Source organism: Thalassophryne amazonica, chromosome 8, assembly GCF_902500255.1.
Source record: "Thalassophryne amazonica chromosome 8, fThaAma1.1, whole genome shotgun sequence".
NCBI lineage: Eukaryota > Metazoa > Chordata > Actinopteri > Batrachoidiformes > Batrachoididae > Thalassophryne > Thalassophryne amazonica.
The window spans coordinates 17,297,957-17,313,416 of NC_047110.1; the positions used below are offsets into that span (position 1 = coordinate 17,297,957).

General features: G+C 41.2%; 1 protein-coding gene across 2 annotated transcripts in view; it reads right to left on the minus strand.

Annotated features, from left to right (window-relative positions):
- Window positions 1-12,730, minus strand: part of LOC117515300 (uncharacterized protein DDB_G0271670-like) — a 49,935-nt gene extending 37,205 nt beyond the window's left edge. Inside the window, exons 1-5 of one of the 2 annotated variants that reach the window (XM_034175794.1) lie at window positions 12,672-12,730; window positions 9,207-9,345; window positions 2,546-2,600; window positions 2,342-2,462; window positions 1,163-2,257 (exon numbers count right to left, since the gene is read on the minus strand). In XM_034175794.1, coding sequence (XP_034031685.1) covers window positions 1,163-2,257; window positions 2,342-2,462; window positions 2,546-2,600; window positions 9,207-9,319 — 1,384 coding nt within the window. In that variant the 5' untranslated portion in view covers window positions 9,320-9,345; window positions 12,672-12,730. Of the gene's footprint in view, window positions 1-1,162; window positions 2,258-2,341; window positions 2,463-2,545; window positions 2,601-9,206; window positions 9,346-12,671 lie in introns of those variants that run through there. The other variant, XM_034175795.1, reaches the window with a different exon arrangement.
- Between the last annotated feature and the right edge of the window lie 2,730 nt (window positions 12,731-15,460).

Genomic DNA, 15,460 nt, shown 5'->3' on the forward strand with positions numbered 1-15,460 from the left:
CTCCCAATTCGGATCAGGGACACAGACACCCTCTCTACTTTTAAGATTAGGCTTAAAACTTTCCTTTTTGCTAAAGCTTATAGTTAGGGCTGGATCAGGTGACCCTGAACCATCCCTTAGTTATGCTGCTATAGACTTAGACTGCTGGGGGGTTCCCATGATGCACTGAGTGTTTCTTTCTCTTTTTGCTCTGTATGCACCACTCTGCATTTAATCATTAGTGATTGATCTCTGCTCCCCTCCACAGCATGTCTTTTTCCTGGTTCTCTCCCTCAGCCCCAACCAGTCCCTACAGAAGACTGCCCCTCCCTGAGCCTGGTTCTGCTGGAGGTTTCTTCCTGTTAAAAGGGAGTTTTTCCTTCCCACTGTCGCCAAGTGCTTGCTCACAGGGGGTCGTTTTGAAAGTTGGGGTTTTTCTATAATTATTGTATGGCTTTGCCTTGCAATATGAAGCGCCTTGGGGCAACTGTTTGTTGTGATTTGGCGCTATATAAATGAAATTGATTTGATTTGATTAAACTGCCAGCCAACTCTGAACGAACAAAGCAGATAAGTAAATTTACATCTTTAGAATCACTTGATTACCCTTGTAAAGCTGCATTTTCTGAAACATAAACATTTTTAAGTAATATAACTATTTCTCAGAGCTCTTTCAAGCTTAAAGGAATGTAGGTAATCCTGTAATTGGCACTCTGTTACAAAGAGTATTGACTGTGAATTGAGAATCGGTTTGAATCAAAAATCGATTCTGAATCGAATCGTCACTCAAAGAATTGGTATTGGATTGAATCGTGAGTTGTTGTAAGATTCACATCCCTAGTATCTACTGCAAAATCCAAAAAGTGGTTACAAAACACCAAATATGCTACATTCAGAGAGCCGTAATTTTCTTATTATTTGTAGTAGACCTCTGAAACTTTCATAGATTACAGAATATGACCACTGCATTATATTTAATCAATTAGAATGAGAAAATATACCTCCATAAGTAAATGCAAATGGCTTAAATTTACTTTCACCCATCAAAAATCAATTGTGGCATTCACTGTGCTTTCACCCAACAGTGTCCTGTGGAATAGGGGTGTTAAAGAGGTGGTTTTGACAGATGCAACTTATATGTCAGAAAATCTGCCACACTACTTTGTATACACTGTCTACTCACCAGCTGCTGTGTTCACTTGTTCATTTTTTAGCCATTCCTCCTCGTCTGCAGTCAGGCAGAGCTCAGACTCAGAAGCAAGTGTAGATGTTGGAAAAGATAACAGCCGTCCTTTCTTTGTTTTTGAGTGGTCTTTTTGCCTTGGTCGGGCTTTTAGTGAGGAAGATGAAATGAATGAGGAGGATGTTGCCATCCCAGCTAATGCATTTCCTTCATTATCATTCAACCATTTACTGCCCTTTGCAGTCAGGTAGGACACAGTGGTAGAAGCAGGTGTAGATGATGCCGAGGACAACTGCAGCACTTTTTTGGTTTTTGGTCTTGTTGTCCTACCTTTTGGTCTTAGTGTGGCTTTCAGTGAAGAGGAGGCCAAGATACTTGAGGAAGAGGATGAGGTTTCCACGCCCGCTAATGCGTTTTCTTCCTCATTATTCAGCCCTTTATTCTCCTCTGTTACCAGGTACGGCTCACTGTCAGATGTGGGTGGAGGTCCTGAGGATGAGAGAAGCACTTTGTCTGGTTTTGGTCTTTGTTGACCTTTTGGTCTTTGAACTGCTGTAAATGAAGAGAACAATGATGATGATGACGATGATGCCGTGTCCGTATCAGCTAATATGTTTTCATCCTCACTGCTCAACCAGTTAGTCATCTCTGTCATCAGGTGGGGCTCAGTATCAGATGTAGGTGGAGATCCTGAGGGTGACAGCAGCACTTTGTCTGTTTTTGGTCTTTGTATAGGTATAACTGAAGAGGAGGATAAGGGGGGTGATGATGATGATGATGAGGAGGAGGATGAGGAGGATGTCGTCTCCATACCAGCTAATGCGTTTTCACCCGCATTGTTCAACCAGTTATTCACCTCTGCCATCAAGTGGGGCTCAGTATCAGATGTGGGTGGAGACCCTGAGGATGACAGCAACACTTTGTCTGTTTTTGGTCTTTGTTGTCCTTTTTTTCTTGGTTGGGTTTTCAAGGAGGTACAACATAAGAGGGACGAAGAGTAGAGTGATGACGATGAGTCAGATGAATTTAACAGATGGGTATCAGTATGGAGGCCCGTGGGACAATGGGTCCTAACTGGAAAACAGTCACTGCAATCTGCATGGTTGGAGAAACACAATGAAGAAGAAGAGGATGAATTGTACAGCGACACCGGCATGCTGCTGACATGATGAGACAAACCTGTAAAAATGTCTTCACTCTGTTCTACCACCCCTCTTGCTTTCCTCATGCGCTTAGGTCCATGCGAGCAAGCAGTGCGAGTGAGAAGGTCTGGTTGTCTTGCTGTACCCCCAGCTGGTACCTGGCAGCAGAAACATGACAGTTAACCACTGCTTAGCAAATACATAGACTGACGATGGAGAGAATACTATGACAGTGACTTACAGGACTGATATGTTTCGATGTGACAAAATGTTTTTTCCGCTTTCCACGCTGTGGGCTGCAATAAAAACAGAATTTTAGCTGTTTTAAAGTTTGTGGGTGCAGTTGAATCCAAAGACATTTTATAGCTTTGCTTTGACTTTCCATGAAGGTGCATCATTTCCCTACTTAAACATTTATGTTTTTATACATTCCTGTTGTCTGTTGCATTACCAATAAAAAGACATAATGACAAAACATAAGTTCTCTCTGTCTGTCTCCAGATCTACCACAAAACCCTGAAACCACCCTCAATATTTTATGTGTACCAAGGGGCAGACTGCGCACCATTAACAAAACAAAACAAAACCCTTTAATTTTGCAACATTGACTATGAATTCTATTTTGCATGTTCAGGTATTAATATTATACACTCAACAAAAATATAAATGCAACACTTTTGGTTTTGCTCCCATTTTGTATGAGATGAACTCAAAGATCTAAAACTTTTTCCACATACACAATATCACCATTTCCCTCAAATATTGTTCACAAACCAGTCTAAATCTGTGATAGTGAGCACTTCTCCTTTGCTGAGATAATCCATCCCACCTCACAAGTGTGCCATATCAAGATGCTGATTAGACACCATGATTAGTGCACAGGTGTGCCTTAGACTGCCCACAATAAAAGGCCACTCTGAAAGGTGCAGTTTTGTTTCATGGGGGGGGGGATACCAGTCAGTATCTGGTGTGACCACCATTTGCCTCATGCAGTGCAACACATCTCCTTTGCATCATCCGTGAAGAGAACACCTCTCCAACGTGCCAAACACCAGCGAATGTGAGCATTTGCCCACTCAAGTCGGTTACGACGACGAACTGGAGTCAGGTCGAGACCCCGATGAGGACGACGAGCATGCAGTTGAGCTTCCCTGAGACGGTTTCTGACAGTTTGTGCAGAAATTCTTTGGTTATGCAAACCGATTGTTTCAGCAGCTGTCCGAGTGGCTGGTCTCAGATGATCTTGGAGGTGAGCATGCTGGATGTGGAGGTCCTGGTCTGGTGTGGTTACATGTAGTCTGCGGTTGTGAGGCTGGTTGGATGTACTGCCAAATTCTCTGAAACACCTTTGGAGACGGCTTATGGTAGAGAAATGAACATTCAATACACGAGCAACAGCTTTGGTTGACATTCCTGCTGTCAGCATGCCAATTGCACGCTCCCTCAAATCTTGCGACATCTGTGGCATTGTGCTGTGTGATAAAACTGCACCTTTCAGAGTGGCCTTTTATTGTGGGCAGTCTAAGGCACACCTGTGCACTAATCATGGTGTCTAATCATCATCTTGATATGGCACACCTGTGAGGTGGGATGGATTATCTCAGCAAAGGAGAAGTGCTCACTATCACAGATTTAGACTGGTTTGTGAACAATATTTGAAGGAAATGGTGATATTGTGTATGTGGAAAAAGTTTTAGATCTTTGAGTTCATCTCATACAAAATGGGAGCAAAACCAAAAGTGTTGCGTTTATATTTTTGTTGAGTATAATTACATTTTAATGTGGCTATGCAAAATGCAATAGAAAAACTTGAGGCATAATGTTGGGTCCTCAAGCCATCGGTCAAACAATTCAAGTGATTATTATTTCATCTTTTTAATTTGTGTAACTTTCTTGTTCTATACCTGTATCAATCAATCAATTCAATCAATTTTATTTATATAGCGCCAAATCACAACAAACAGTTGCCCCAAGGCGCTTTATATTGTAAGGCAAGGCCATACAATAATTACGTAAAAACCCCAACGGTCAAAACGACCCCCTGTGAGCAAGCACTTGGCGACAGTGGGAAGGAAAAACTCCCTTTTAACAGGAAGAAACCTCCAGCAGAACCAGGCCCAGGGAGGGGCAGTCTTCTGCTGGGACTGGTTGGGGCTGAGGGAGAGAACCAGGAAAAAGACATGCTGTGGAGGGGAGCAGAGATCAATCACTAATGATTAAATGCAGAGTGGTGCATACAGAGCAAAAAGAGAAAGAAACACTCAGTGCATCATGGGAACCCCCCAGCAGTCTAAGTCTATAGCAGCATAACTAAGGGATGGTTCAGGGTCACCTGATCCAGCCCTAACTATAAGCTTTAGCAAAAAGGAAAGTTTTAAGCCTAATCTTAAAAGTAGAGAGGGTGTCTGTCTCCCTGATCTGAATTGGGAGCTGGTTCCACAGGAGAGGAGCCTGAAAGCTGAAGGCTCTGCCTCCCATTCTACTCTTACAAACCCTAGGAACTACAAGTAAGCCTGCAGTCTGAGAGCGAAGCGCTCTATTGGGGTGATATGGTACTATGAGGTCCCTAAGATAAGATGGGACCTGATTATTCAAAACCTTATAAGTAAGAAGAATTTTAAATTCTATTCTAGAATTAACAGGAAGCCAATGAAGAGAGGCCAATATGGGTGAGATATGCTCTCTCCTTCTAGTCCCCGTTAGGACTCTAGCTGCAGCATTTTGAATTAACTGAAGGCTTTTCAGGGAACTTTTTTGTTTAATATGCGCTTTGAATGACATATCCTGATCAAAAATGACTCCAAGATTTCTCACAGTATTACTAGAGGTCAGGGTAATGCCATCCAGAGTAAGGATCTGGTTAGACACCATGTTTCTAAGATTTGTGGGGCAAAGTACAATAACTTCAGTTTTATCTGAGTTTAAAAGCAGGAAATTAGAGGTCATCCATGTCTTTATGTCTGTAAGACAATCCTGCAGTTTAGCTAATTGGTGTGTGTCCTCTGGCTTCATGGATAGATAAAGCTGGGTATCATCTGCGTAACAATGAAAATTTAAGCAATGCCGTCTAATAATACTGCCTAAGGGAAGCATGTATAAAGTGAATAAAATTGGTCCTAGCACAGAACCTTGTGGAACTCCATAATTAACCTTAGTCTGTGAAGAAGATTCCCCATTTACATGAACAAATTGTAATCTATTAGATAAATATGATTCAAACCAGCGCAGCACAGTGCCTTTAATACCTATGGCATGCTCTAATCTCTGTAGTAAAATTTTATGCTCAACAGTATTAAAAGCAGCACTGAGGTCTAACAGAACAAGCACAGAGATGAGTCCACTGTCTGAGGCCATAAGAAGATCATTTGTAACTAATAAAGATAGATTGATCATATTTAAGATCAAAGCATTAAATAATGGTAGGGCTTCCTTGAGCAGCCTGGTAGGAATGGGGTCTAATAGACATGTTGATGGTTTGGATGAAGTAACTAATGAAAATAACTCAGACAGAACAATCGGACAGAAAGAGTCTAACCAAATACCGGCATCACTGAAAGCAGCCAAAGATAACGATACGTCTTTGGGATGGTTATGAGTCACTTTTTTCTCTAATAGTTAAAATTTTATTAGCAAAGAAAGTCATGAAGTCATTACTAGTTAAAGTTAAAGGAATACTCGGCTCAATAGAGCTCTGACTCTTTGTCAGCCTGGCTACAGTGCTGAAAAGAAACCTGGGGTTGTTCTTATTTTCTTCAATTAGTGATGAGTAGTAAGATGTCCTAGCTTTACGGAGGGCTTTTTTATAGAGCAACAGACTCTTTTTCCAGGCTAAGTGAAGATCTCCTAAATTAGTGAGACGCCATTTCCTCTCCAACTTACGGGTTATCTGCTTTAAGCTGCGAGTTTGTGAGTTATACCACGGAGTTAGGCACTTCTGATTTAAAGCTCTCTTTTTCACAGGAACTACAGCATCCAAAGTAGTCTTCAATGAGGATGTAAAACTACTGACGAGATACTCTATCTCACTTACAGAGTTTAGGTAGCTACTCTGCACTGTGTTGGTATATGGCATTAGAGAACATAAATAAGGAATGATATCCTTAAACCTAGTTACAGCGCTTTCTGAAAGACTTCTAGTGTAATGAAACTTATTCCCCACTGCTGGGTAGTCCATCAGAGTAAATGTAAATGTTATTAAGTAATGATCAGACAGAAGGGAGTTTTCAGGGAATACTGTTAAGTCTTCAATTTCCATACCATAAGTCAGAACAAGATCTAAGATATGATTAAAGTGGTGGGTGGACTCATTTACATTTTGAGCAAAGCCAATAGAGTCTAATAATAGATTAAATGCAGTGTTGAGGCTGTCATTCTCAGCATCTGTGTGGATGTTAAAATCGCCCACTATAATTATCTTATCTGAGCTAAGCACTAAGTCAGACAAAAGGTCTGAAAATTCACAGAGAAACTCACAGTAACAACCAGGTGGACGATAGATAATAACAAATAAAACTGTTTTTTGGGACTTCCAATTTGGATGGACAAGACTAAGAGTCAAACTTTCAAATGAATTAAAGCTCTGTCTGGGTTTTTGATTAATTAATAAGCTGGAATGGAAGATTGCTGCTAATCCTCCGCCTCGGCCCGTGCTACGAGCATTCTGGCAGTTAGTGTGACTCGGGGGTGTTGACTCATTTAAACTAACATATTCATCCTGCTGTAACCAGGTTTCTGTAAGGTAGAATAAATCAATATGTTGATCAATTATTTTATCATTTACTAAAAGGGACTTAGAAGAGAGAGACCTAATGTTTAATAGACCACATTTAACTGTTTTAGTCTGTGGTGCAGTTGAAGGTGCTATATTATTTTTTCTTTTTGAATTTTTATGCTTAAATAGATTTTTGCTGGTTATTGGTGGTCTGGGAGCAGACACCGTCTCTACGGGGATGGGGTAATGAGGGGATGGCAGGGGGAGAGAAGCTGCAGAGAGGTGTGTAAGACTACAACTCTGCTTCCTGGTCCCAACCCTGGATAGTCACGGTTTGGAGGATTTAAGAAAATTGGCCAGATTTCTAGAAATGAGAGCTGCTCCATCCAAAGTGGGATGGATGCCGTCTCTCCTAACAAGACCAGGTTTTCCCCTGAAGCTTTGCCAATTATCTATGAAGCCCACCTCATTTTTTTCTGCAAACTTTCAGCAGGACAATGACCCAATGCACACAGCCAAGACATCAAGGGAGTGGCTTCAGGACAACTGAATGTCCTTGAGTGGCCCATCCAGAGGCCAGACCTGAATCAGACTGAACATCTCTAAAGAGATCTGAAAATGGCTGTACTCCAACGCTCCCCATACAACCTGATGGAGCTTGAGAGGTGCTGCAAAGAGGAATTTGAAAAACTGTCCAAAGATAGGTGCACCAAGCTTGTGGCATCATATTCAAGAAGACTTGAGACTGTAATTGCTGCGAAAGGTAGATCAACAAAGAATTGAGCAAAGGGTGTGAATACTTACGTACATGTTATTTCTTAGTTTTTTTATTCTTAATAAATTTGTAAAAAATTTTAAAAAATCATGTCATTTTGGGATGTAGTGAGCATAATTTTGAGGGAAAAATTAATTTACTCCATTTTGGAATAAGACTGTAACATAACAAAACGTGGACAAAGTGAAGGGCTGTGAATACTTTCTGGATGCCAATACACACACAGAGATACTCACCGTATTTGCGCATCTGAGGGCTCAGGGTCATGCATAAGTACATCCCTTTTTTTTGAAGAAAGTTGTTTAAACACCCACCCAAAGTAAAATTTTTTAAATGCCCACCTAAAATAAATTAAATTGTGACACTCAACACATTGTAAAGAGCAAATAATGACTTTTCACAATGATTTTCCTCATTTCTTCCACGTCTGACGTGTGATGATGTCACCCATTTGTCCTGTCCTCTTATTCTGAAAGAACCTTGTGCAAGAAACAGGAAATGTTCTGTGACTATGGCTAGTTTTGTAACCCCGGTTACATGGTGACTGCTAGCGTTTTCTTTTTTTTTTTCCATTCGGAAAAACAGTTCCTTGCTAGGTGATGTCTGCAACGTTCGTCAGAAAGATTTGCGTATGTTCAAAACTTTGAGGGGAATTCAGATAAAGATTTTTCTGGCTGCCTGGCCGATAGTACGTAACACCATTTTGAGTGTGAGAGTTGGACACAGTGAGCACACGCAGTGCTTCTGGAGACGAACGTGGAGAAAACTAAGTTCAACTGTTGACAGCAACAGACTGGATGTTCCAGTGTTTTCCGCGAGATGCTGCCTGGAAAATTATGGCTGTTTAATCTTAACAGGGAGGAAAAACTGGACAGCAACAAATGGATTATTTAACTTCAGAGTAATCTGCATTTAAACAGGTAGGAACTTTTGAAGTGTCCACAAGAGCCGGAGTTTTCTACTTTAACATAACGCAGTGCAAAATGATTCAGTGAAGTAAATTATTGTCTGTGTGAATATTGAAAACTGACCATATACGTCATGCCACTTTTTTTTTTTTTGCTGCCGAGAAGAAAAAGGGCGAGACATCAGCAGACAAACACATTTAATAAATGACTAAAGGACAGGAAAAAAACAGACACTGACAAGTGATTTATTCTTTATTTGTGAGGAAATCAGACATTTTATTGAAATGGGCGGTCTGACAAACGTAATATTTGGCAGACTTTGTGCAGCCCCCCACCCCCCCATTCAGGTAGAATTTTGCACCGAGTGTTCAGATGCACAAATACGAGATTTTTTTCCCCCTTCTTTCATGTACACACACAGAGGTGTTTTATGTTTTTTTTTTGTGAACCCACCCCCCACCACAAAAAAGCCCTCTCCCACTGAATCCAAATTTAGCCTGGTTCCTACCTGGGTGTTTCTGGGATGGTGATAGAGTTGAAATCATCGTGGTGGTGAAGTTCGGTGGTACTGAGACTGGCTTGGTTCAGATCGCCAGAACTCTGTGCTCGTGCTTTTTCCATGTCACCCAACACTGGTTTAAAATCTCCTTAAATTAAATAACAAAAGGAGATAGTTTTACCAAGATGCACTTACTGAGAGAAAGTAAAAGAAACTTTGCATTGCTTCCTACTAAACCCACTTATAAGCAGACTTCAGACAACTTTATTGATCCTTAAAAGGGCAATTACATTTACACTCCAATTACCTCAAATAAGATACAGCAATTAATCCACAATTATTTACTGCACCTCTGACCGTCTAGAGTCCGAATTTATGAAGACTATTCTGCGGTCCACAGCAACACATTCCTTTGCAATGCAGTGATTTGCTCCGAGATTGTATCCATTTTGTGTTTGAGTTCAAGAGTTCACGCAGTCTGAGACTGCAAAGCACTGGAAATTCTGGAAGCAGCCGTCTTGCTAATATTCCTGTGGGTCAGGGCAACTCACAAACCAATCAGCGCCAAACCTCCCACCATAAAAGCAAATAGGAATGAATCCTCAACATCTTCCAGAGAGAGTGGAGCCAAGCATGTCACACCCCATCTCTCTCAGGCGTCGAGAGCATAGTCCTCTGGATAGATTCCATCAGGGCACGCAGGGTCCCCCAACCCTGTTTCCTTGTTAAAAAAAAAATGGTGTCAATAGCGTTGAGAGACCAGCTGATCAATTCTATGGTTAATCCAAATCTTAATTAGAAGAATTCACAGTCTGGTGAAGCTGGGACTTTGAAGGTTGGGGCAGAGATAGAGAGAAAGGAGGGGAGGAATGCGACCGACCTTGTCGGAGTCCCAAGCTGTACTGCAAGCTACTTAAATAAAAACCTGTGAGTTTTAGCTCACTTTGCAGAGAAGAGGTAAAGTAAGCAGCTATTCAAGAGTCACAAAAAACAAAAACCCAAACTTTTTTTTCTTTTTCCAGTTAAACAACAAAGCAACACTGAATATTGACACACCTACTTAAACATCCACTTCATCGTCTGACTAGTGCTTCTAATTTTTAAAAGGTGACCAATCATATTTCCAAGACTATAAGCCCCATCTGTCCAAAAATCCATTGGCTTTTATTTTCATATAACTCATAATAAAACTGATTTTTAAAGCAACATGAAATCCTATATTCAAAATTTTGGGAATTAATTTTCAAAACCATTATTTTCAAACCTTTATTTTGCTAAACACTGTAACCATTGTAAATCATTCCATGTCAAATCACCAAATGGCTTTCACCCCACCATCTCAGATTTTGCTGAAATTTGGTTTCTATGGTAGATTAGGCTGGCAAAGATGAATTTCCAAATATTAGCCCAATTGAACCAACGGTTCTCAAGTTATGACCCACCTGGCAAAAATCGCCCAAATGGGGTGGTGCCCAATATTTGGGCCCCCATATCTCACCAACCAGTGGGGCTATCAACAACAACAACAACAAAAAAAAAAAAAAAAGGTGGAAATTGTCCAAGGAATCCAATTCTGGCCTTAGATTTGATGTAGGATAAAGTTGAAATATGATGACCTTTAGACCTTTACTTTGACCTTGACCTTGTTGCCCTCGTGACCCTGACCCAAAATCCACCAAAAATTGTAGCCCCATTATCTTCCATAAATCATATATAAAAAAAAAATCGAAAGTGTAGTTTTCCCTCATTATCCACAAAATCCACATCAAGTATACCTTGTCAAGCCTATAAAATGTGAACCAAATCATTTGTCCCCATTTTCACAATATAAAGATATGCAATTAATGTTGGATTGAATTATTTTTTCCACCAGAAATTATTTTAAACTCAGGTTCAAAAGAATGGTTGACGAAGGCACAAACCAGAAATGCACAAAAATTCAGCCCCAGTGGAGAAAAAGACACAAACCAGACAATAATGTCATAAAAAGCTGTAAAAAGCCACAAACCAAAGCTGAAGAGCTTCACTCGTTCATGTCTGCGACGTGTACATATTACAAACAATAAGCAATAAGAAAACAAAGTGTATATTTTGCCAGATACGGCAAACATGCACCTAGCGATATTTGACCAGATCTCCTCGCTGATTGGCTAGTTCAAATGACATCATCGTAGAGGGTATCAACATGGCAGCGTCTTCGGCATTGAGTGTTGGTGCTAATTGTTCATCTTTAAATGCCATTTTGGGTGCCATGAAGAGGGATTCTCAGATGCTCGGAAGCAGCTCAAAAATGTGGCATAGCCGTGCCCGAAATTATTTCCACTGTGTGGCGAAAATTATTTCCACAGCGCCTGAACTTATTTCCGCCGCCGAGCCCAAAATATGTCCACCGACACTTTTCGCCATGGGGTGGAAATAATTTTTGCAGTCTTGGTAATTTTCTGTGTAGGGCGGGGATGATAAACAAAACCTGCACATTCAAGACAGAATAAAAACGAAAATACAGAAGTCCACATCCGCAGGTGTGTTTATCCTGTTTTTTTTCTGTCAGTGTCATGTCTGCAAAACCTTCGATCAGTCCACCCCTGAAAAAAGTGGTGGTAAGATATGCCAGTTTTCAATAATGAAAATCACCAATATCGAGCTACTATCATGAATGTGAAATAAGGAGATCTTAAACTCCGATTGCCTTTAAGTTCCCGCCTGACCGCGGCCGTTCCGTTCCATCGTGAATAAATTTAGACGGCAAGCAGAACAGCGCAACCAGCCAAAATATAACCTGCCATAAGAAAAACTGAGGTAGAAACACATATGTAACATAAACACATAAATGACAAAGCGCTTATTATCAACTCCACATGTCAATCAAGTATCTTTAATTTATGCCAAGTGGCTTTTGAATGTTTGTATTGGATCAAAATGAAAAATCTACTTAAGCTCCCAATTACACTGCATTAGCTAACAGGAGCCAACTAAGCTAGACTGATGTTACTGTACCAGGCAGGCTAAGCTTGGAAGAGCGCACACTCTCACGAGCGCCACTAGCTTAGCTCATTCATGGCAAGCTAAAAGTGGTCGGTCCAATGAGAGCGGCACTCGGAGCAGGGTGGGAAGTGCGGTGGGCGGTGGGTCACAGGGGATAAAAAAAACAAACGATATTATGTAAACAAATTAGATGTTCCACGTGACTTAAAACATATATTGGATAAAATGGAAACGATGTAAAATGAGAACATTTCGCTTAAAAAATGGTTTAACATCTTCAAAAGCAACACGATCATCGTGCTAACCGCTGAGCAGCTGTAAGCTAACTACCCTTCTGTTTTCCGTTCTCCTACATTCTATACACGTTGTCCTTTCTACACATGAAGGGTTTCAACCTCTCTCCAGACAGAGCATTCGAAGAACGATTATTGTTTCCACAAGTGTAACAACATACAAAACAAAACAAAAAATAAAATCAAAAATACTTACACATACTGCACGTCTGTTTGAACAAAGCTATGATTGGAGAAATGTCTTCTTCGAGACTTGACGATAGCGATGGCAACCCGTGTTTCGGTACAGTACCGCCACCATCTGGTTCAAAATGTGCATTAAACAAAATGAAGAGACGGGTAATGCATGTTAGACCATGAGGCAGGGTCTCAAAATATGGAAAGCGTTACCGAAAATGTGGCAAAGGCTACCATAACTTTTCTGAAAGCCTGAAATCTCAGCTTTTCAATGATATGAGATGGCCGTCTGAGAAGAGTAGCTGTTTTAAGTTATCACATGTAACATAAACTAATTAAGGTTGAGAAAATTTTTGTGGACGAACCAAAGCAGAATAGTGAGATAGCTGAAAATCTAAAAATGGTATAAATGAGACATGGTTTGCTATGTTTCTGCGTATGGCAAACCCATTTATGGCACTGACATTGCTGTAAAAGGTCAAGGTCATGACATTTTGGCATCATCCATAATTTTGTGAAGACAGATGTACATTTTTTATTTAAATCTCAAAATAATTTTCTTTCAAATGGTATATAGCATTTGTATATTAGCCTCGTAGGGGGTAGACACAAGCTTTTCCAAAGTGATGAATATTGCAGAGTTTTAGTGACACACTTTCGATTCAAAAATATGAGATATGAAATAGTGAAATATGTTTAATGTATTTACACGAATAAACATTCAAAAGGAGAAAAGAACAGCTGTAGGCCTATCCTATTACAATTTGTTGGTAAATTATCTATACAATGATAGTACAAACCCAATTCCAATGAAGTTGGGACGTTGTGTGAAATGTAAATTAAAAACAGAATACAATGATTTGCAAATCCTCTTCAACCTATATTCAACTGGATACACCACTAAGACAAACTGTTCAAACTGATAGACGTTTTTTGTTTTTGTGCAAATATTTGCTCATTTTGAAATGGATGCCTGCAACACATTTTAAAAAAGCTGGGACAGGGGCAACAAAAGACTGGGAAAGTTGATGAATGTTCAAAGAACACCTGTTTGGAACATTCCACAGGAGAACAGGTTAATTGGAAACAGGTGAGTGTCATGATTGGGTATAAAAGGAGCATCCCCAAAAGGCTCAGCCGTTCACAAGCAAAAATGGGGCGAGGATCACCACTTTGTGAACAACTGCGTAAAAAAATAGTCCAACAGTTTAAGAACAATGTTTCTCAACATTCAGTTGCAAGGAATTTAGGGATTCCATCATCTACAGTCCATAATATAATCAGAAGATTCAGAGAATCTGGAGAGCGTATTACATGTAAATGGCAAGGCTGAAAACCAACACTGAATGCCCGTGTCCTTCAATCACTCAGGCGGCACTGCATTAAAAACCGACATCATTGCGTAAAGGATCTTACCGCGTGGGCTCAGGAACACTTCAGAAAACCATTGTCACTTAAAACAGTTCTGCATCCAGCGTCTGTGATGGTATGGAGGTGTGTTAGTGCCCATGGCATGGACAACTTACACATCTGTGTTGGCACAATCAATGCTGAAAGGTACATCCAGATTTTGGAGCAACACATGCTGCCATCCAAACAACGCCTTTTTCAGGGACATCCCTGCTTATTTCAGCAAGACAATGCCAAGCCACAGTCTGCACGTGTTACAACAGTGTGGCTTCGTAGTAAACAAGTGCGGGTACTAGACTGGCCTATGTAGTCCAGACCTGATGCCCATTGAAAATGTGTGTCGCATTATGAAGCGCAAAATACGACAACGGAGACCCCGGACTGTTGAACAACTGAAGTCGTACATCAAGCAAGAATGGGAAAGAATTCAAACCTACAAAGCTTCGACAATTAGTGTCCTGAGTTCCCAAATGCTTATTGAGTGTTGTGTGGGCCGCCAGAAGAGGAGGTACTGCTGGCCCACCACCAGAGGGCGCCCTGCCTAAAGTGCGGGCTTCAGGCACGAGAGGGCGCTGCCGCCACGGACACAGCCGGGAGTGACAGCTATCACTCATTAATTCCTGACAGGTGTCACTCATTCTTCATCATCGCACTCCATAAAACCCAGACGTCATCTCCACCTCATCGCCGAGATATTGTACTTCTTTGGAGGTAATAGACTCAGCCGTTTGTGTTTTACAATATAATCTGTATATTGTGAGTGTTTGCAGGAGTACCGGTCCCTCTGTCTGTGGAAGCTGAGTGAGTGCTGGACGGCACTCTTTTCCCCTGAGAAATCACTGCAGTACTCTGCAGAATATTGAGTGAGAGGTGGAGGTGGCATTCCCACCGTTGTTGTTACGGGGTGTACACACACCCACACTTGACTGTCTTTGTTCTTCGCCAGCAGTACCAGATCCGACAGTCGGGGACGGTGATCACCTGGGAATTCGGGACTTGGCGGCTCCAGTATTCACCAGGTTCGGTGGCGGCGGAAATCGTGTGGTTCCGGCTCTTCTCAGGACAGATGTCTTCTATCCTCGAGCCTGCCCACACGTCACCTTTGTGGATTGACTGTAATCATATTCTGAGATTGTCTGTATGTTCGTTGTGCACGTTCACAACATTAAATTGTTATTTTTTGGCGCATCTATTGACCGTTCATTTGCGCCCCCTGTTGTGGGTCCGTGTCACTACACTTTCACAACAGGATATCTCGGCCAGCATCATGGACTCCGAGGGGTGTCACCCGGCTGTTGAACGACCAATGGGAGAGCAGGGAGCGCAGGCGTCTGCAGGAGGCATGATTGGTGAGCTGCAGCACATTCTCACCGCCTTTACGGCTCGGTTGGATCAAAT